Source organism: Malurus melanocephalus, unplaced genomic scaffold (assembly GCF_030028575.1).
Source record: "Malurus melanocephalus ecotype Western Australia unplaced genomic scaffold, MMel_1.1 scaffold_478, whole genome shotgun sequence".
Lineage (NCBI taxonomy): Eukaryota > Metazoa > Chordata > Aves > Passeriformes > Maluridae > Malurus > Malurus melanocephalus.
In genome coordinates this window covers 194,652-216,499 of record NW_026623710.1, presented here as the reverse complement: position 1 = coordinate 216,499, position 21,848 = coordinate 194,652, and the positions used below count along the sequence as shown (strand labels likewise).

The following is a 21,848-nucleotide window of genomic DNA, read 5'->3' as shown; positions in this document are numbered from 1 at the left end:
TTGMTAAGGTACATCTGCCAGTTTGCTAAATTGAGAAAAAAAGTCCCTTTTAGTTTTGAGGACAGATTTATCACTTTAGATGACAAAGGAGGGAATCAATACACATATTTTTAGGTGTCTGAAAAGTAAATCTCTTACCTCAGTTTGTATTATGGGCTCTTTTTCTAACCATAAGTGAAAGAAGGATACCCAAAGGATGTGATTCATTTCATTCCAAATAGGTGTCAGCTGAGATGAGCCATCCTAAGAGGAACCTGCCTCTCTTCATTCATTAACTACTCAAAATTCCTAGAAAACTACTGAGACAAGACATTCACCATTTTACAGGCAAAAATTGGTTCATTGACTCTAAGCCCAAAAGAAGGTAGAACCAAAGCAACACTMTGCATGTGTGCATGATGGTTCCTCCCTGCAGACATGCACGCTGCTTTCCATGCTCTTTTCTTTACTGTTCTAGATCTATTCAAAATTAGGTGAAAAAACCCACAATGATTTTATGCATTTTTACTTGTGGTTCACATTATTGTCTGTTGAAATCAGCCAATAATCAAACAAATCTTTTCTACATAGTTTCTAAAGCTATGGACATGTATGTGTCAGGAATTTGTACAAATATCTAGTTAACTTTTACAAAAGAAGCATAAAAAAWTTTCATTGAAATAAAGTCATTCCAATGACTGAAAGATTTATCTCAACTTGAATTCAAACTTTTTCTGTTCTGTCAGTTGATTCTGAGATAATATAATGGATTTACATTACCTTATATTATGAAGAGCATAATTTAAAAAAAAAAAAACTCTCTTTAAAAGAAGAATTACTTGCATCATATGAAAAAATAGTTACATATAGGAGATGAGAACCACACAGCACTGGTCAGAAATTTGTATTCACTTTCCTTAGTTTTCAGGTTACATGACTCTCACAAATGAGATAATCGTGAATAAATTCTMCTTTATATTTGAATAACCACATAGTGTCAGAATTGTACAATTACTCCCAGGSTACAGAGGATGATTATCGACAGAGTGACTCCCATTAGAACACATCAAGTAAGGATCTCACTCTATTCTGTGTGACAGACTGGCATTTTAAGGTCTTCAGCCAATCTCATTAAGACCTGACTTTTTGCTTAARCAGTGGTGTTTGCTTACTGTGAGTCACAAAAACTTTCAGTTCTTATTTCTATATGACCTTAAGTAGCATTGCCATGCCTTGCATAACCATGGCCTTTGCTCATTCCTAGCATGCTTTCAGTATTTAAATTATCCTAATAATTCCTTTCTTTTCTGAATTGGCCTCTATAGTCCCTTAGTAGTCACATTGCTGGACATGAGCCAGGACTTCATCAAGCAAGGATTAGACCCCCGGATCTGTGTGAGGACAGCCTCTTCAGGAAGCCCTAAAAAACAGCATGTTGGGGGTCCTCATTTATCAGCAGCTTTGGCATTTCTTTGTTGTACTTTCTGAGTACTTTCTGAGTACACCCACTCTCTCCCAAGCACCAGGATGTGTCCATGCAAGTGGTGTCCAGAGGGCAAGGGATGCCAACTTCGGAGTCTGCTTTTCACCCTCTGAGTTTGTAAATTGACAGCTGTGCGATGGTCTTAGAGAGGAACCTTTTGCACACTTTCAGACACTGATAGTTATCTTTTGTTTCTCTGCCTCATACCCCTGTCAGTCATGGAAAATGTTGTTGGGTTACTCTCTGTCCTCTTTTTCCTTATCTCAGGGTCTTAGTCCTGTTCTTTATCTTCCTGCAGTCTTTTTATAGTTTCAGGTTGTACTTTGGTTTATTTGGTGCTTTGCTAAAGGATGGTTCTGCCCTGTCTTTTTCAAGCTGCTTTTCCTCACCTGCGCACAGTGTCCTGAGAAGCCACATTTTAATGAGTTAGGATCTTGATGCCAGATTAAACWATCTGCCATGAATCTCTCTTTCCTTCTTCTGGGAGTCCTATGTTCRGAAATTCCCACTCATATTTCATTCATAGAATCATCTATAGGCATGGAATATCCTGAAYTGGAAGGAACCCAGAGGGATCATGGAGTTCAAAGCTTGCCCCTGCACAGGACAGTCCAAAGAGTCACACCGTGTTCCTGAAAGCCTTTTCCAAGTGCTCCTGGCAATCTTGGTGCTGTGATCACTTCTGTGAGGAGCCTGTTCCTTTTCCTACTTCCCCTGAGAGAGCTTCATGCAATTCCATCTTAGCACTGGTCACCAGAGAGAAGAGATCAGTACCTGTCCCTCCACTCCTCCTTGTGAGGGACATGTAGACCATGATTATTGCTCTCCTCAATCACCTCTCCTGCAGGAGAACAAACCAAGTGACCTCAGACTCCCCAGTCCAATGAAAAGTTTTTGAAAGAGGTCTCGTGATGACAACAGAACAGTGTTTTATATGGACTTTGTTTGATATGTTTCTTGCCATAATTTATATTCTTAGGCAGAATAGAAATCAACTAATAGCGAGTGATTCTTCAGAATACACTGTAGCTTCCACAAGATCTGAGTGTTTGCATCATGTGACAAGCTATTCTTGCCCCTGCAAAACAAAATTTCAAACCCAAATATCACCTGATTCACAGTTGAAACCGAGAGAAGTTGGACTAACAGAACTGCATTTGTGTAAAGAAATGATTCCTTAAAAAAGGAAATTGAAAAAAAACTTCATGAAATTCTGAATAAACAAATATAAATAAATGTAGAATGCAGGCAGGGATAGACTAGTTTAAATTCATACCTGGCATTATACTCCCATGAAAATAATGGGTTTTAGCTATCTACCATTCATGAAGGAGACAGCAAAGAGAAATTCCTGCGGCCTCTTTGCTTAATGATCTTTAAGTGACTCTTAAGGTGACTTGAAATTAACAGACATTTTAATTCTACAATTTATTATTAAATGATTTTTTWAAAAATCTGCATTCGTAGTAAATTGCTTTTAAAAGTAGATTTTTTTTTCTTTTTGTGAGCACAGCCTAATAATGAAATGTTTAAGACTTTCAGCTCAATTAGAGCATTTTACAGGAAGCTCGTTTGTCTAGAAAAATCATTGTAATATCTTACATGATGTTACTAAAAACAAAGTAAATACACTGCTCTATAGCTTCAGTGAACACTGTGCTGCAAAAAAACCACTTGTTCTTCTAAAACACTGCATAATTAAAATGCATCACAACATTTTGGTCAGCATAGTATAACTGATCATCTGTCTGCAACTCTAATGTAAACTAATCTTTGAGGAGGACATTGTAATGGTGAAAACACTGTAAACTTATAATTTTTATCATATTTATTTTCATAAACAGTAGCTCTAAGCTCTATTTAACTTTCTGAGAACTTCCATTAGGTCACACAAATGCAAGCAGATCACCACTTGTTGCTCTAGCATAGTTCAGAYTGCAGGGTGATCTATGGAATCACGTGCCAATACACAGATAAATCTGAAGGCAGTGGTGGATTGCCCCAAAATGTCAAGTACAACTCAAATACAAGGTTGATTTGCTCTGGCTGTACTTTTATAAATGTCATTTTTTTGGTAGTATAACACCATGAGGCATAGGAAGGTCCATTACATCATTTCTGCTCGATGAACAACATATCCATTTTTAAGAATCATGAGTGTTCTCTATATAATAATTATTGTAATAAATGGAAAATATTCAGCCTGAGTGTGAATGACGAATGGGAGAGGAAGTTAAGGTGTCTACAAAAAATCAAGAGTTTTGGTGTGATTCAAGCCCAGCAGTCTGAGGAAATATATTAACACATTGAATTCATCAGCCTATTTTGAAACATCAAAAAGGTTTAGAAATAAAAGAAAAATAACTAGAGAGCATAGACCATAAAGTAATTTAGTGTTGAATGTCAGACTGCAAGTTTATATTKTTTCTCCTTGTTCTGAGTACGCATTTAACTTTTATGGCACTTTCTGGGACTTCAAAGTAATGTTTCTGAATGTTAATTCTTGTGGAATATAGAAAGATACTAATATTCACATTTTACTGATTAAAGTTTCTAGTCTATAGAGCCCAATTTCATTTTCCTCTGTGAGCATTAGATCAGTGAAAAAAGCAATTCAAACTGACATGTTTATCATGCATAAAAATAAACATCACAAACTGTGAAGAAGCAGAGAATGAACCCCAGAAATCCGTGGGTATAGATATGGTGTAACCAAAATCAGAGGTTTTATACAAGATTGTAATATTTAGATATTTTTAAATTCTAAATTTAAGTAGGAGAGCAGTTGTGGGACTATGAAAAAAAGGGGAAAATAATAGGTTTTATGCACTAGTATAGTGGGAAATAATTGCAAACTCTTAGTGACACAGCAAACAACAGTTTTTCCACTTCTGAGGTGCCTTGAATTTACTGAATAAGAGAGTCTGCAGTATAATAGTGYATTCAAAGTGACTGAAATTAACTTTATAATGGTATCTAACTTTATAATGTTACAAAGGGGAGTAAAATTCAAGAGATATTCAGTGGTTCAGTTTAATATTTCTGTATTTGAATCAACTATGTCAAGACTGAGAGAAATCAAATCCTTGGATGATTTTCAGATTCCTTTCATTTTCAACTTTAATCACGCAGCTAGCTCATGTCTGAAAGCCGAGTCTGAAGAAGAGAGAAAATATTAGAAAYAATATAAGATGGGTGGTAACTGAGATAAATGTTGTGCCTTCCAGTTGACATAAACTCTAACACAAATACCTATTCTGTCTCCTTATTTTATAATTTGTTTTGAGCTGTTTTATCAATAGGAATGTTACATATAAAGCCTCATGCACTTAGACAGTACAGCTTTATCACCCGGATGATGGAGTGAAGGCTATATATATTGAGATTGTGGGAGCTGATATTGCTAAAAAAAAGTTGTTGCTCACCATCAATACAGGATGTAGCCATCTCAATAAAATAATAATAAAAGGAAGATGCTAGAAAAAAGCATGTATTCAATTTTCAGCACAATTATTAGTGCTTCCTCAATCAGAAGAGTTGACATGGAACAATGCAAGTTTTCTCATCTTCCTGATCTGGTTGTTTTTTTGTTTGTTTGTTTGTTTTTTTTGTTGGTTTTTTTTTTTTTTTTTTTCCCCCCCCCCCCCCCCCCAAAACTGGTGATTTTGAAGCATAAATAGTTTTTGAAATGACTATCATGTCTTGACTATTAAAGACCAGTGACAGAATGTGATTGGATTTGGGAAAAAAAAAAAATTATCCCAGTTGTGTGACTTCTGCTGCTTTTCTCTTCTGCTTTTTTTCTCTTTTAATTAATTAGACTTGCATTCCTGCTAAAGGTTTTTTTTTGTTTTTTTCTTTTTTTGTTTTTTTTGTAACATTACCCCTTTCTTAACAAAACGTGTATAGCAGTTATATGTTGAGAAAGAGTTTCTTACCCACATTTTTTCTTAGACCCCAGGGCTATTAGTCTGATCAGTTAAGTTGTGTTTAAATTGCCTGATTTTAAATACTCATGGAACCACAAGGCACACAATAAAAAGAAAATAGTCCTATACYGACAGCTTTAATGGGTCTCTGTGTGTGCCAATGTTGTTAAAATTCCATTTCCTTTCAGTTTGTTGCTTTGTGTGTGGCCTTTCTGTCCAAGTGAGTGAGTTGTACATGCTGTTGAAACCCTCACCAGTGGAAATTAGACTTGGTTTCCAAACCCTGGCACTGCAGTGGTGCTYAGCTAAACTATTCCTGCCAGTCTTTAATTTAAAGTGAGTTGTTGAGGATAGTCTTACTGCTCCCATAGTAAATTTTATTCTGTCATTATAGCTTTTTTTTGTTGCTGTTTGTTGGTTTGGGGTTTTTTTTGTTTGTTTGTTTGTTTGTTTGTTTGTTTTTTTACAAAAGGATGTAAGCTGTTTTCTCAAATATCTAAATCTTTCAACTTTTATTCCTGTTCCTCACCAACGCATGGAAGTGAGGGTTTTGCTTGCCTTGATCATAAGGTTTGTACTGTCATACAAAACTTCCTGTGCCATGATAGCTTTATGAGGAACACATTGACAAAAAAACCAAAAATAACTTCAGTTCCTTCCTTTCTAGAAGCTTAAAGACCAAGCCCATGCTGTTATATTTGTATGACTGAAAATCAGGGGGAAATGAATTTGCTCATAATTACTGCTTCTTTATTCCAGAGGAACTGAGTTTAAAATCAGATCTGCTTTAACAAGCAAAAKCAAGATCATGTTTTTAAATCATGGCTGATGAATGAAAGGGGCTAAATTTTAGAAAAGTCAAATCTATTCTGACATTAGGCAGCTGGCTTTACTGCCTTCTGAGCATCACTTTTAGTCATTCTGCAGAGTTTGTTTTTCTGTAAACTTCTACAAACAAAATGATGAATTCTGGCTGACAACAGTTATGAGTTATGAGCAAATCTGATATTTCAAYTCCTAATTCATTAAATCCTATGGAAAATTTTGGAATAAAAATTTGCTTATTTTTTTCTCATATTTATTCATTGTCAAATAATTTAATCTGATTTCTTCCATGAAAATGTTTCATTATATTTTATTTCACAGCATGCTTTTTTATGAGTTTATCTCCAYATTTCACTTCATTATTTTTCCCCATTTGTTATATGCAACAGMACAGGATTTTGAAATTAAAATTTGACCCAGGTGAAGACTTGGTTTTATCTGTGTAAGTGGTAGCAAGCTGTTTGTGGTTTTCCTTGCTGTGTGGGTGGTGTGGTTTTCAGATGTTTTGTAGTGCATTGCTTTTAGTGGATTATTAAGAATTTAGTACCTTGTCCCATTAAGCAATTTTTTCCCACTAGAGCCAGAGCTGAGCTAGATATGAATCTAGAGTTTGCTTTCTGTAAGCATTTCACCCTAACCAAAAGATTTCTCTTATCAGAATATACCTCACATGATTTATAGAGGGATTGACTCTGCAAATACAGAGATAAAACTTTTACAGATACATTGCTCCATTCTGAGTCTCCTGACACAGTCATGGGACACTTGGAAGACACAACAGATTAGATCAGTATTCAGTATTTTTCAGCCTCATTATTATAATTCTGTTCCTATCTTCCACAATTAAGTATTTTCATCTGTTTTGTCTTTTTTTTTTATGAGAAAAGATATGGCAGAAAAAAATTAAACCTGTTTAATTCAATATTAACCATGTTACCAGGGTAATGTTTGAAATGTGAAGGCAGATTTTTTCATTGAAATTGGTTAGTTCAACAGCCTTAACTTTTTTGTATTTTTGTAAGTGACAAAGCAAAGAAAATGTATTTGAATTAGCTAATCACATTCACAAATTAATTCCATTTTGAAGCTCAGCTTCTTAACAGCAATTTGTGACTGTAGGAAACAGTTATCTTCCAAGACCATGTCTGACCAGGAAATGTCTGATATCAGAATGTTTTTGGTTTCTTGCCATGCTGGGAGGTGTGCATGTTTTTGATATTGGAAAAATGTTTCAGTATCATGCAACCCAGACTGTGGAGAGTGCATGCATACTCTGAATCCCAGAGGATTAATCTCCTGTCTTGTTTCAGCAGGTAAGTTATAGCTGGAGGGACAATAACATTCAACAGTTTAATCTGTGTGAAGTGGAAAGGCTTTGCTAATGTGTTTGCCATTTAAACAACATTCACTGAATGTCACATGAAATTGTCTTGCCAAAGCAAGACAAGAAGGATCTAACTGATGCCTTTGTCAAAATCTGAGCCCTTGACCTCTTGCTGTTTTGCCTTCTTAGGAATGCAGGTGCTGGAATGGAATGGCATCCCCTTGACCGGGAAAACTTATGAAGAGGTCCAGAGCATTATTATTCAGCAGAGTGGGGAAGCAGAAATATGTGTAAGACTGTGAGTTTTTCCCCATCTTTCTGTTTCCATTTCTTTTTGGCTTTTCATGGCTTTTTTTAATTTTTATTTTTTTATTTTAATTTACAGTAGTTAAGGTGGAACCTTTGCTAGCACAAAGCCTCAATGTAGTAATATGCAAGAGTTCACTGTGACTGGGAGATCTGTTTGTTCCATTTTTCTCTTAAAGTCATAAGGAAAGATAAACTGAATCTAGATGCTAGTAATTAKTCTTTTATAAACAATGATAACTCCATTGTCAGGCCACAATCTCCTCTCATTGGCAGACATACAGTTCACTGAATTTACTGGTAGTAAAAGAAGGTAATTTAGTAATAACTTTATTTCTAATGAAATCTGTATCCTTTAGATAAAAGCCATTTAAGCATCATGAGAAATGCGTACACTTGCATTATATCCATTAAAGATTTCACCTTAAAAGAAGCTTTTCTTCTCAGCTCTTTAACAGCATTGCAAATATATTTCAGCTAAGAAGGGACCACGCTTGGGAGCTGCTTTCTGTCATGAACCACTATTCATTTACCTACTTAATACAACAATGAGGGTATGAGGAAAGAGTTTCTTTTGTCTCAGGCTTCTCATTGCTTTCTTTAGGGACCTGAAYATGCTCTCGGACTCTGAGAATCCCCAGCACCTGGAGCTGCATGAGCCCATAAGGGCAGGTGAGAGACAAGATGTCACTTTGTGATTGTMGGACTGGATAGCAACTGAACATTGGATATGATATTGATGCCTTAGGTTTTTTAGTTTCTATATTTTCTTGTATCTGTACTCTTGTACTTCCCTAGTACAACGCTAAAACTGCTGCTTCCTGCCTTAAGACAGAACAATTCCTCTCTGGGCCTGAATCCAAGGACACCTCACTGCCTCAGAGCCCCAAAATATATATAAACAGCAGTGAATTGTGGGGAAAAAGCTTGGGGTGGTTGACATCATCACCTGAAAGTATCATTGAGGAATTAAGGCCCAATATGTTAATAAGAGAGAACTTTTARAAGGGGAAGAKCTCCTGACYCRGKGTCCATTTTGGGTGTAGCCTCAGGAKGAGGCTTTTGCCTGCCCTTGATGTACCAGTAGGCCTGTTAGGCCTCTATTAAAGTTGTCTGTATTTATTCTCTTAATTTTGTCTGGCCTCTRTTTCAGCTGAGCCTTGTTTTAGGCAACAATCCAAGCTAGGATTTTAGGATTGTAAACTCAGGTGTTATAGCCAAATCTTGCCGTGGAGAGAAAGGGGACCACACCTTATATAAAAAGGGAAGATGAGGGGATCGAGTGCACCCTCAGTGAGTTTGCAGRCAWCACCAAGTTSGGTGGGAGTGTTCTGCTGGAGGKCAGGARYTCCTGTAGATGAATCTGGACAAGCTGGATTGATGGACCAAGTCCAATTGATGAGATTCATCAARGCAAAATGTCAGGTCCTTCACCTGGGCCTCAACAACCCCCGGTAACCCTACAGGCTGGGTGCTGAGGCGCTGGAAATCTACACAGAGGAAAAGAACCTGTGGGTGCTGGATACTGTAAACTTTACATGTGATATATCTTCCTTTCCTTTCCGCTGCTCCCAAGGTTTACTTTGCCAAGCCCTGGGTTTGCACCTGTGTTGATAACTGAGCAGAGAGCTGCTGGTGTCCCTGGACCTCGGCTGCCATCCCATGTCCTCTGCTCCTGTAAACTGYATTATTAACCTGGAGTCATAAATACTTCAGTGTGCACAGTGCAATTACAGCTGTGCCTTTCCAAATAAGAATTATTAAGATTGGGCATTATACCACACAGCTATAGAAGGCGATGTGTAACTCATTGAAATTAATGTTGTAGCCATCCACTCACTGGACAGCTGCTGCTGCAGCCAGAAAGGCTAAAATAAAGCTCCCAGAAAACTGCAGCAAAATTCCTAAGGCCTRTGTTCATGGAACCCTAGAAATGTCCATGTTGGAAAATGCCTTGATGAAAAGACCTKTTGGCTTAATACAAGGTTTGTGGCCTGCTATAAGTGATGAAAAACCAGTATTTACTGGGATAAAGGGATGCAATAGCAAATAGTCAGTTTTGTTATGTGAGTTCCAAGGTGACAGTTTTGGGAGGATTTCCTGCTGTTCAATCAATACCAATACTGCAGGCTTCAGTCATTGTATCGATCATATAGAAACTAAATTTGAATCAACATCCCAATCTTACTAGTAATGCAGCCCCTCAGCAGGCTCAGTGCAGATTAAAAGACTGTTTCACTCACTATTTTKTGGGTCCATTCTGAGTGCTGTGGTTTTGTGACTGCTTTTTCATCAATCAGAACCTAAATTACCTTGATTGAATCCTCCATTTTCTGACTATATAAAATTTCCTAGCTATTAATATACTTATCATCAAGCTACTTTCAGCTGAAAAAGGATGGTATGGGTGATAATTGAAAGCAAAGACTAGGTCCAACAGAGCTTTGAAGCAGAGCTACCCGTATTTTTTTTAATTTGTGAGCAGATCAAAAMCACCAAAGGCATTCAAAGATACTGAAATCAGTTTTGGAAATGAGAGAAGTGAGAATAAACAACTTTTTCATTAATGGGGAAAACTCCAAATGAGAGAGAACATAAATAAAAGGAAATTGTTCCTTTCTTGCAGGCATGCTTCCTTCTAGTCTGGCAATTTTCTGGTGGTTTCTGAGTTGGAACTATTCTAGAGTTCCTCTGGCTGTCAAGTCAAGGCAAATCTTTCTTGCCATTACCTCTGAGGTTTGGCAGACTGTTTGTGCTTTAGAAAGGAACAATCTCCATCTTCTCTGAAAAAAGAATTGCCAAGCAGGGCAGGATAAGGCTAAATTCTTGTTTTAAACCTCTCATACTTCTGAGAACCTGGGAATCAAGCTGTGCTTGGCATCCTTTTAACTCTATGTAGTCTAGCATTTAGGAAACGTTCTCAACTTCAATTCTGTGTTAAATAGAAATTTTTATCTCAGAAGAGAAACTTCCTCCCACTTATTCCTGGGCAGACTCTTACCATAGATGCCTCACATAGGTGTGGGTAATAAGGAAAGATGAATCAGGGCTTTTAGCCTTCATTTGTCTACATTTTTTCTTCTTTGATTAATTTGTGGTAGTAAAGTTTTGAAGTTTTTGTTTGTTTTTTTTTTCTCTGTATTTTTGTATCAATTATCTCAGGAGCAGTTCTATCCAATGTCCAGTTGAYTTTTATAAAATAATTTAAACTTAGATTTAAACTTTTTGCAAGAAAGTTCATATAGTCAGTGAAACTGGACAGTTTCGAACACTGAATGATAGCACATGTGAGTCTTTAAAACTGTCGTTTGCTCCAGTTTGTTTCAACATGATCAGCAAAGCCTGTTTTTCTTCAGATTGAAGCACTTTCTCAGAAAGCTTTTGAGGTAAGTAGCACTAGTGACAGAAAGATTGGAATTGGGAAGTCACTATTGTGAGAGAGATGTCTGGTTTTTTTTATAGTATGCCTTTTGCATCTTCAAAGTTTACAACAGGTGACATGAAAGCTTGTAAAGAATATTTTTGTTGTGCTGTCCCTGTACCGTGATGGATTTGGATGTGCTGGCAATTATCAATGCAAAGCTCTCTTGCTTTGATCCAGTAGATAAAGCGAAGTCCCCAGGGGTTGATCCCAAGCAGCTGGCTGCAGAGCTCCAGAAGGTTTCTCTACAGCAGTCGCCTCTGGTTACTTCTTCAGGAGTGGAAAAGGGATCTCATGTCCACTCTGGAGCCACTTCTGCCACCTCCAGTGCTGTTCCTAGCCCTGGCCAGCCTGGTTCTCCCTCAGTGAGCAAAAAACGGCACAGCAGCAAGGTAAGAAMCTTCCAAGTTGTGGGGCAAGAACATTTTGATGACTGGAAGAAACTGCCTGTTTACCTTCTTTAGTGTAGCAAGAAATCACAGCACATCTTGGCATGCTCATTTCCTGGGTAATGGTAAATATAACTGCTAAAATATTGAATYTTGGGCACAAGGAATGATTATGCAATTTATCCAAGGTCATAGGAGATTAGTTCCTCTCTGAAAATATTTTTTTKAACTTAATACTATTGGTTTTAAACAAAATAACTGCCCTTTCCAGCCTTTGTTGCTCTTGCTTTTTAAGTGCATCCTACATGATAGTTCAGCTAAAGAAGCTGGTAGTACTAAGACCATCATTTCCCTCTCTGTATTAAACTTCTGCTTGAAAAATCACAGCAATAGTAGGCAAGTCTTAGAAAGGCAGGGAAAGATTGAAAACAAAATTTACCATTAAAATGTGTTTTGTCACCACCTAATTCCTGTGAACTTGTTAAGCATAACTTCTCATTTTCTTTTTCACATCCTGTACATTCCTCTGCTGAAGTTCTTTCTCCTTGTGCATCCACRCACAAAGAGTGGGAATTTAGTAGCATTTTTCACTGTTGAAATCTAGATCATAAAGTCATCTCCCACATATTTGCACTTTGTATCAAAAAAGCCAAGACCTGAAGTGAAAATCAGTGCTGTGAAGACTGCATTTGCTTAAGCAATTTGCAATGATGATTATTGACATCCTGAATATCCAGCTTCTCCCACTCTTACAATTCTTCACATTCCAAACAAAGTGCATTCTAAACATTTATTACTCTGAACSTTTATTCCTTCTTGGGGCTGTCAGATTCCTGCTGTGTTATAGTTCCATTTGTATTTTTGTGCTGTTGGAACTATGATTGTGATTTGAGCAGCTGAGTTAGGACTGCACAAACCAGAAYCAGCAAATGGTGTCTGCTCATTTCAGACAGCTCTTTGATATGCCTGCATAACTTTCATGTGAGAGAAAACAAATAAATCTTCTTCATCCAGCAGTTTGCTACAAAGATATATATTCTTTGGTCAGTTTGGTTTGGATAGTAATTCTGTCTTGCCACAATGCCCATAGACCTTTTACGAATTAATTCAGGTCTGTGATGCACAAGTTAAATCCATGTRCCAATATTTGCTGGGCCCAACTTCAGGGATCTGGCAGAATTGCTTAATCCTTAGGTCAATAGATTCTCTATAGCATACTCTGAATATTGCATACATTTGCACAGGCACTAGTTAGCCATGTGCATGATTTTCACCCCCGAGAATAACACATTTCTGAAGTACAATTCACAAGACCGGGTGAAAGCTGCCATCTCAGTGGATGCACTGTGAGCAGAGAACAGGGCTTTTGGTGCACATCACTATCTATGCTGAATCCTCTTTCTTTTGGTTAAATTAATCACKCTCCTAAATTCACAGGGTATGGAGAGCCATAAATCCTTGCTGTACTGGAGAGATGCCYCCCTCTGTTCACATGAGACTGGGTTCCCAGCTTAGGCACTGTAGCAGGTCACCTAAAGTTAGATGCATAAATTTAATTTCCTGCTTCACAGAGGATTTAGGACTCTTCTATGAAAATTCAGCTGGAGGCTTATTAAGATGAAACCAAAAATTATTGCAACAAATGCCTTTATGTAGGAGATGCAAAAGTCAGAACTAGTCAGGKAAATATTTAAAACATTCTTTGCTTGTTTCTGGAAACCATGTTGAGAGGCATTTCTTTCATAACAAGCATAGCTCTTGTTGACTTGTATAGTTTCTGTTCATTGACTGCAGGCCAAKTTTATAATGGTGTTGAGCTCTGTTAGAAGAGAAAGTTCATCCTTTCTGGARCTGCTCTTTGCCTTGGGCTGACAGCATTTCTAGGCAGGCTGCAGCCCTGCCAAAGTATCATGACAGACTAAATATCCAAACTGCCTAGATCTTGTTTTTGCAATTGTTTTTTTATTTTTAGTAAGTTTTTTTTGTTGTTGTTTTTTAAAGCTTTTTGTAAAGAATATAYGCTCTAAAAATGTTGTAGTAGTCTCTGTCATATTTTGCAGTGCCAATTGTCACATATTTAACATTACTACAGAAAGTGATAGTGCATCCCATSAAAGCCTGGCATTAACGGGTTTCACCTCAAGGTCATGACAGCCTGATTGGGAAGGTTTGATGGCATCATAGAGCACCGTCTCTTACACAGGGTGTGTGAGTGCAGGCAGTATCAAAACAAATCAGATTTAAATTAGATTAGCCATCACAGGACAGATTTAACCTTTGGAAGCCTTGAGCTGACTATATCTTGAGCAGATTTGTTTCTTTTCTGGTGTACATTCTATGATGCAGATTACATCCAGGATACAAATGACCTACAGAAACATTTAATCTGAAGAATGAATTGCTTGTTTTCTAAATTATCAGATCCTTTAGTTCCTAGAGAAGTCAACTGTGAAATACTTTTCCCTCTTTACAAATTAATCCTCACTGAGGCCATGATAAAGAAAGGTMCTTATTTGCATCTCTGCCCCTCAGTCTGGAACCAGCTTCAAAGCTGGCCAAGCTCTGAGCTTGGAGTTAGACCAGATGGCCTTGAAAGTTCTTGTTCAACCTAAATAATTCATGTTTCTTTAAAATATATGGGCAATTCTTCATGATCAGTTTTAGATCTGCTGACATCAGAGAAAACAAAATATTTAATATATTGAATCAACAACCTTGTAAATGAATACAGGGATTCAACAATGATATAGAAACATCTAAGYGCACATTTATTTTTACAGACTCCACTTTACAAAATCCCCCTTAGCCACCTTTGGAAGTCTCAATACAAATTCATCATGCCCATTTTCTTCTCTGTGAACTCCTTCTACATTATCCATACTAATATATTCTATATTACATGACATTCAGAGTGAACAAACTCATTATTCTTGCTATTCCGACTCGTGAGAAGTGAGAGCATTTAGACTGTCTGGCGATGATTTTGTAGCCACAGCACAGCTWCCTACATGTTATTTTTGGTGTTGTCAGTATTGTCAGTGCTAGTACAGCCTGAGGTCAGAACTATTAAGTATAATAAAATCCATTTGTAGAGGTAAAGTATGAGAAATATAAGACATTTATGCCCTACTTTGAAAGAATGCATGATGCTCAGGTAGCTCCCTGTTTCTGGCAAAAGAAGTGAAATTCACTCKCTGAATAATCTGTCGAGGACCTAACAAGTTTTAGGAGTATTTTGCTATCAATCTAAAATTTCATTTCAGATTCAAAGTATTTTATAGACTATTGATGACTTATTTGAYGTGTTGGATGGATTAAAATTCTTTAAAAGCTTTGTAAGGTACCAAGAAAAGATGATTTAAAATTTTTCATGAGAATTATTTTTCAGATGTGAATACATTAATAGAAAATCAAGATTAGTTTGGATTTGTTGTTGTAGTTTCATTTTTTTTTTTTCCTGGAAAAGTTTGTGCTTATAAAGAAACACATTTAGAAAGCAAAGTAAAGTAGTAAACCAAATGAGAATAAGGCAACACAAGAATGTGAACATAGCCATATAACAGGCAGATTTTGGCTAATTTTCTCCTGTGTTTTCATCAGGATTTAGCTGTGATTTTTCTGGTTAGTTCTGGTCTTAGATCTGACTGATTGAGAGGATGATCCTTCAACACAAACCTAGACAGAGTAGTGCATCACTTCATGTTGTGGTGTGGGAGATTTGAGCACTTCACTGGTCTAATTTAAAGTAGTTGATGTCCAACATCCTAAGAAAGCCTCTGAGGGTTTTCTTGGTGTGTAGAGCAGCACTAAAGAGGCAGATGGATTTTACTCTTCTYAGAAAGTGATGGAAATACAAATTACATGGTGTACTGTCAAGCAGCTGCTCACATCTGGAGGAGCAGGAAAAGAAGGCTTCCAGAGCAGTCTCCAGAGAACAGTGAGTTTGTCCTTGTTTGCATCCTTTGTTTTCTGCTGCATCAATGTGAAGAGAATGCAAAAATATTCAAATCCTACTACTGAACCAGAGCCTTCTTGCTTGACTGATGGTTTGCAGATTAGAGGTCGGTCCAGTGKGGCTCAAGGGCACCAGTGTTTATCAGAACAGCATATTTCTGTGAGTTCAGGATTCTAAGCATGTGGTGTTATTATTTTCTACCAATAAACAGGAGGAAAGAAAATGGGCAGAGAGGAACATTAAGAATTTTATTGTTTTTTTGTCAAAAAACATAGAAAAGTTTAATGATAAAGAACAGAGAGGAAAGTGAAGACAAAAGTTAAATGTCATATCACAGAAAGTGTGTGGAGGAATTTGGAGTGCTGCAGCTGAACTGATTATCAGAAAACACAGAGTAAAGAAAAAGACATTATATGAGATGGCTTACCATTGTGAAATCCACTTATACACATCACTTAGTTTTTGTACCATAATTTCCACTCTTGCTCCACAGTTTCACCTAAACTCAGTTTAAAATGGAATAACTTTTGTCTCTCTTCCATTCTCATGACAGAAGTATGTAGCTGGGGTTTATTTGACATGGTCCTTTCTCTAGACAACATTCATGCTTGTTAGGGTTAATGTTATGTGTTTTTTTCTCCCCATGCCTCCCTGTGTGACCAGTCTGTTCAGACTGTAAAGACTCTGACGTTGAAGTTCTTTGATTCTGTACCTGTGTGAAGGCTGTTCAAAGTGGCTGGGCTGGACTTTGGGTGCTGTTGAAATACCATAACTGCTAGTTTTGACCTTAGCAACTGGAGAGTTTTTAAAAATTTGTGGCAATACAGAAGTATAAACCACACCTGTCAAAAAAGTTAACTTTTAATATCTATGTAATTTTAATCTGACAGCCCACAGAAACTACAAAGTCTGCTTCCCATCCGATCACTGGAGAAATTCAGGTAAATATGTATTTTTTTTTGTTGCGTAAATTGTTGTTGATCCTGTGTTTTTCTGTGGTAYAAATTTGCAGAAAACTTTCCAGTGGAACAAACTGAAGAAAAGTACCTCCATAAATTGATTTCTTATTCGACTCCAATCCCTTAAAATGTCACTAACGTACATCAGTGCTTTTGATCCATCTTTAATGTTGACTTGTGAAATAAAACCAGAAGTATGGGAAATGCTGCTGTTTCCAAAGGGACTAAAAGCATAGTGAAATTCATTGTAATTGTTAATCTTTGGCCACTTCTTGTGGTTTTCTTTAGAAATTCCCRGTCTGTTTACATTGAAGCAAGAACTGCTGTGGGTTTCTTATAGGGCAATGTTTTTATTTCCATGCCATGTCAAATTTATGGTTATCCCTTATGTAAATTGACTTTAGCCCTTCAAAACACTGGAACAGAGAACAGCAGAATAACTGAAGCTTAATTTCCTATAGATTTCTGGGCCTTTTTTTCCTTTTAATTATCCCTTCTTCTATATTAGTGCTGAGAATATTTCCCTAGTATCGTAACATGCTTGTMAGACTTGGCCTCCAGGTAAATAAAATGTGTCTAGTTATCACTCAATAAACTGGCTGTTGCTCAGAAAAATATCAAGGGGTCAAATTTCTTTTGTTTTTTCCTCACTGGAAAAGATCAACAAGGGTGTTTTCCTTTTTCCCTTTTCCCCAAGGTCCAATGTGATCATCTAGCATCTCATTGTAGTCAGAAGAGAGAGACAGAAACTTCTAAACTGTGGGGTTTTTTTCAGAAAACGTAGAGGTTTAGAATTCGTTTTATTCAAAAGCTTTAGGAGAGATACTGAATCACTTAGAAAGGAAAAATAACAGATAATCTTACCGTGTTTTAATGCTTTCACTAGCTTCAAATCAACTATGACAAACACCTTGGCAACCTTATCATCCACATCCTTCAGGCAAGAAACCTTGCTCCCAGAGACAACAATGGCTACTCGGACCCCTTTGTTAAAGTTTATCTTCTTCCAGGGAGAGGGTAAGAGTAAGACAAAATTTAACTTGAATTTTCTTTTAGTTTAAGTTTGCTACTTGTCTTTAATAAACAGAGCTAAGAGTTATTGCTATAGAAAATCCAGGTGCAACACCAGCAAAAATAGTGGATTTTTAACATAGAGCCAGATCCTATTCCCAGGAAAATGCATACTTTGTTAATGACCTTAGGAAATTTATGATCATTTCTGTAGATTTACTCTTTTTTTCCACATTTCCTTAAAAAATTATAATTCATGTAAAAGTATTTAAAATAACAACAAACTCAATGGAAATTTATTAAATAGATGTAATATAGAAAGCTGCATATTAAGTTTAGCATGGAATGGTTGCTTCAGCTGAAGACAATCTGAATTTGCGATAGATTTGCAAACAACCAGAATTAAAGTACTTGAGGAAAATTAAAGGTTGCAGTATAATACAAAAGGCAAGAAATACTGATCTGAAAAAGATCTCTGTATGAGTTCTATGCCTTTTTTTCTTTTTCATGGTTTTAGAAATACTGCTGATTTTGTATCTAATGACTGCACAAGTCACTAATCACTTTTTCACATATCATTGGGGTTTTTGACTCTGTAATTACAAAAAGCTCATTAGTTTTTCCCTTAAAAGAYATATTTCTGTATCAGCAATATTATAACTATTTTTTTCCTAATGTTACAGGATGCCATATGTATATGGAGAATGCAAAGAAATACATGGTCATAATAATCCTGCTGATTTCAGTGACCCAATAGGTGTATCTAAGATCAAGTTGATGGATCAGACTATAGATTGCAAAGGCAAATTCCTGCAAACTTTCCTATTTGTGTAATCATACTCATACTAAAAGACTCTTAGGCTAGAACAATGCAAATAAAGATCTGTACTTCTGTTCTACCCAAATTAACAGGAAAGTGGATGCTCAGGTCACAGTTCACCATTTGGCATACGGGCAAGCACAACTAAATGTATGACTGGTACAAATAAAGACACACATTTTTTTTTGTGGCTTGCAAATTCCAGATGTACAGCATTCAATATTGTTCAGTAGGACTGGGCCCAAAATTATTACTGAATATAATGGGAACAGGTACTAAAGACTGAGAGGAATTTTAATGCATCTAAGGCTCTTGTAAAATACTTGTCAAATCAATCTTAGTGTGAATTTTGCAGGTACATTTACTGATATAGAAAAAWGACTTTAAACTAAAGGCATGTTCTTCCCATAAAGGGTCTAAGTCAGATCCAAGTATCAATTTAAACTTGTTGCCAACTTATGAAGAATTGGATTTTAGTTTTGCTTGGGTTATTATTTTAAAATAAACTACTGTTACAGTTTTGCATGTCACTTGGCCTTTAGGGAATAATGAAAATGAAGAGTTTATAAAAGTCCCAAAGTTTTCTCTGAAAGTAGAAACTTAGGTTGTTACTGAATAACATTTATTTGCAGTTCAGTCCATGCTAGACCTCTTATTCTTCCTAATGTCTCTATTTCCTTTGATTCTGATACWAGAAACTACCTATTATTCATGTTTTCTTTCATCTCTGTTCTCATTTTCTCTTACACTGCTTCCTCTGTGCTCCTAACTTTGTAAATTCTGGATATGCAGACAAGTCATGGTTGTCCAAAATGCCAGGTAGAGTGTTCTGTGTTCCAATTTTATTCTTTCCTTTTTTGCATGCATGAAAGAGACAGTACTTCTGYGCATTGAACTAGAGATTTCTCTTGAGTTCTGATGATGTGAAACTGTGGCATGGTTTTCCTTTTTATTTTCTAATGAGGTCATTTCCAGGAGATGGAAACAAGTAGTTAATGCTCCGTGGTGCAGTATTACTCTAAGGTCAAACTCTGATGACAAGCGAAATTTCTTTCGAAGTCTGGAAGAATTTAGTTCAGAGATATTTAAAACTTTATTCTCACTCACAGAAAGTTGCAAAATAATTAACTGTGAATTTGTATCAAGATTTTGAATGGTGTTACTGCCAAGAGAAACTAKCTCTGTTTGGTAATCAAATGGAATATTTTTTCTGTATTTACCCTGAACAGTGTATAGACATTAAAGCCAGGTATAATGCTAGATAATCACCCAGATGGGCAATTAAATCTGCTTGACTACATAAGTGGTTATTTGTGGTAAACAAACTTAAAATTTAATTATTGAAATTATGAGTACTTTGTTTGTCTTGGAAACATAAGACAAAGCTWARTTCTAAAGATATGCTAATACCAGCCCAGGCTAAGMACATAGGAAATATTCCAGCCCCAATTTTAAATTTGTTTAAAARTAATAACCTGAATAAGCAAGTGAACAGATTCATTTTAATTAACAAATTTCTATTTGTTTCTTCATTACTAAAATCATTTAATGAATATGTAAAATATACACATTTCATATATGTATTCTATTATTCTTTTTTATGCAGTTATTCTATTATACCTTTTTCAGTGTATTTAATACATTGTATTATGTAATAATAAATTAGAATTAAGGAATCAGAGAGCAAATATAAAGAAAAGATAGAAGCACATTGTGTCTTTTCACACAGGTTATTTTGTGAATTTCAAATGCATATTATTTCATATTCAGTGACATACCAGTGACTGGTTTAATGAATGCATTTTATTGAAGTATCTTCACCTGTCAATCTGTTAATTGTTGAGGGGAAGGTGCATCAGTGGCATGAATTTAATGTGTTTGCCAGATCCTTCCCTTCAGAAGCCCAAGAACCTTCATCTGCCATCCAGCTTAGTCTGGTTCTGCACCTGACAAGGTCTCCTGCTTCTCTCTGCAACAGATACAGACCGTAGATTACATGGACAAGGACTCAGGCTCCCCTTGCAGTTTAGATCCAAATATTCCATGGACTTCATTGGAAATATTTCAGAACTACCATGTTAACAACACTTTTACCTTTTGTCACTGCCAGCTCTGAARCTCAACACTGCATGAATCACCTTCTCACACAGTTCAAAAAAGAATCAGAAACTGAAAAGGTGATGAAGTTTTACTGTTGCAAAAGCAGATCCAAGAAAGGAATGGGAATGTTGGTGTCATTTCTTGGCTGAGAGTGCAAAGGAATCTTTCTCACTTTCTTAAAGAAATGAAAGTATATCAGTTCCCTAAAACCAGTAGATCACAGGACATTTAAACAGGATACTCTCTAGGCAGGGGATGCCAGAGAATGGGAAAAGAATGTTACTGAGGTGCTTTAAAAATTTAACTGCATTATTTAATAGCATTTGCCATCAAAATCTTGTATCGAAAAGGATTCAGCTTTTGTATTTCAGAAGATATGCAAAGAAACAGCTTTGTTGGAGTTKCTTTTTCATGTGCACTTGGTCCCCCTAAATATTCAATCATTCTTGGCATTCTGTGCTATGGCTGATAGAACYCACTGAACTCTGGAGAGTTTCTGCTTTATTCTCATAAGCAGAGGTGAGAGATGCTATGTTTCATGGGTCCCAAAACCCTCCACTCTTTTCAATAAACTGGAACACAGTGGATGGCAAGRTTTCCAAGAAAGTAAGTGGAAACACACAGAATAACTAGAGAAAAAAATGAGAGGAAAAATAGCTGAAGATCCCCTTCATTTAGAGATATCAGGCAAGTAGGCAGCTTGGATACAGCCACCTTGTTTTGGAGAATAAAGCCACTCCACAATCCAGATGAATTTGATGGGATCGCTGCACAGCAGAATTGAGTTTACAGAATGAAACTGCTGGTGCTGAAGTCCCATCATCGACATATATGTGCAATAAAACCCATGCATCTTTCACATAACCATCAATCAGATCTGTTCCAATCTGGTACCAGGTACATCAGTGGTGACTGGATGATTAAATGAGTTCCTGAGAGCTCCTTCTCAGTTAATCTCATATGAAAGGTTTATTAGTTCTGAGACYGTGCCACAGAGTGAATCAAAACAGTTAAATCAGAAGTGAGAATAGTACACTGCCAAACGCTATTGTAGGGGAAGCATAGAAGAGTTTAATATGGCATAAACAAGTAATTTTTTGCCATTTTTCCTTAGTGCTGGAGAACAGGCCCGGTAATCTTTTGTTTAGATGTAGCAGATATATACATGCAAACTGGTAAAAAGAGTTTCTTTAGCTTGAATCTTGTGAGATTTTCGAAGTATTAAAGTATTCGCATGCTCTACTACCCAGCTTTTTTGAGTTGTCCATTAACATTTATGTTAAATTAAAATTGGCATGAAAGCAAATATAACATCAAAGCTCACAGACTAGATGAATCCATATTCTG

General features: G+C 36.5%; 1 protein-coding gene across 1 annotated transcript in view; it reads left to right on the top strand.

Annotated features, from left to right (window-relative positions):
* The window catches only part of PCLO (piccolo presynaptic cytomatrix protein), a 316,269-nt gene that overhangs the window by 225,375 nt on the left and 69,046 nt on the right, over nt 1-21,848 (top strand). The window contains exons 11-16 of the mRNA XM_057380904.1: nt 7,730-7,838; nt 8,451-8,518; nt 11,448-11,659; nt 16,502-16,552; nt 17,457-17,587; nt 19,194-19,220. Of these exons, the coding sequence (XP_057236887.1) occupies nt 7,730-7,838; nt 8,451-8,518; nt 11,448-11,659; nt 16,502-16,552; nt 17,457-17,587; nt 19,194-19,220 (598 nt within the window). The remainder of the gene's footprint in view (nt 1-7,729; nt 7,839-8,450; nt 8,519-11,447; nt 11,660-16,501; nt 16,553-17,456; nt 17,588-19,193; nt 19,221-21,848) is intronic.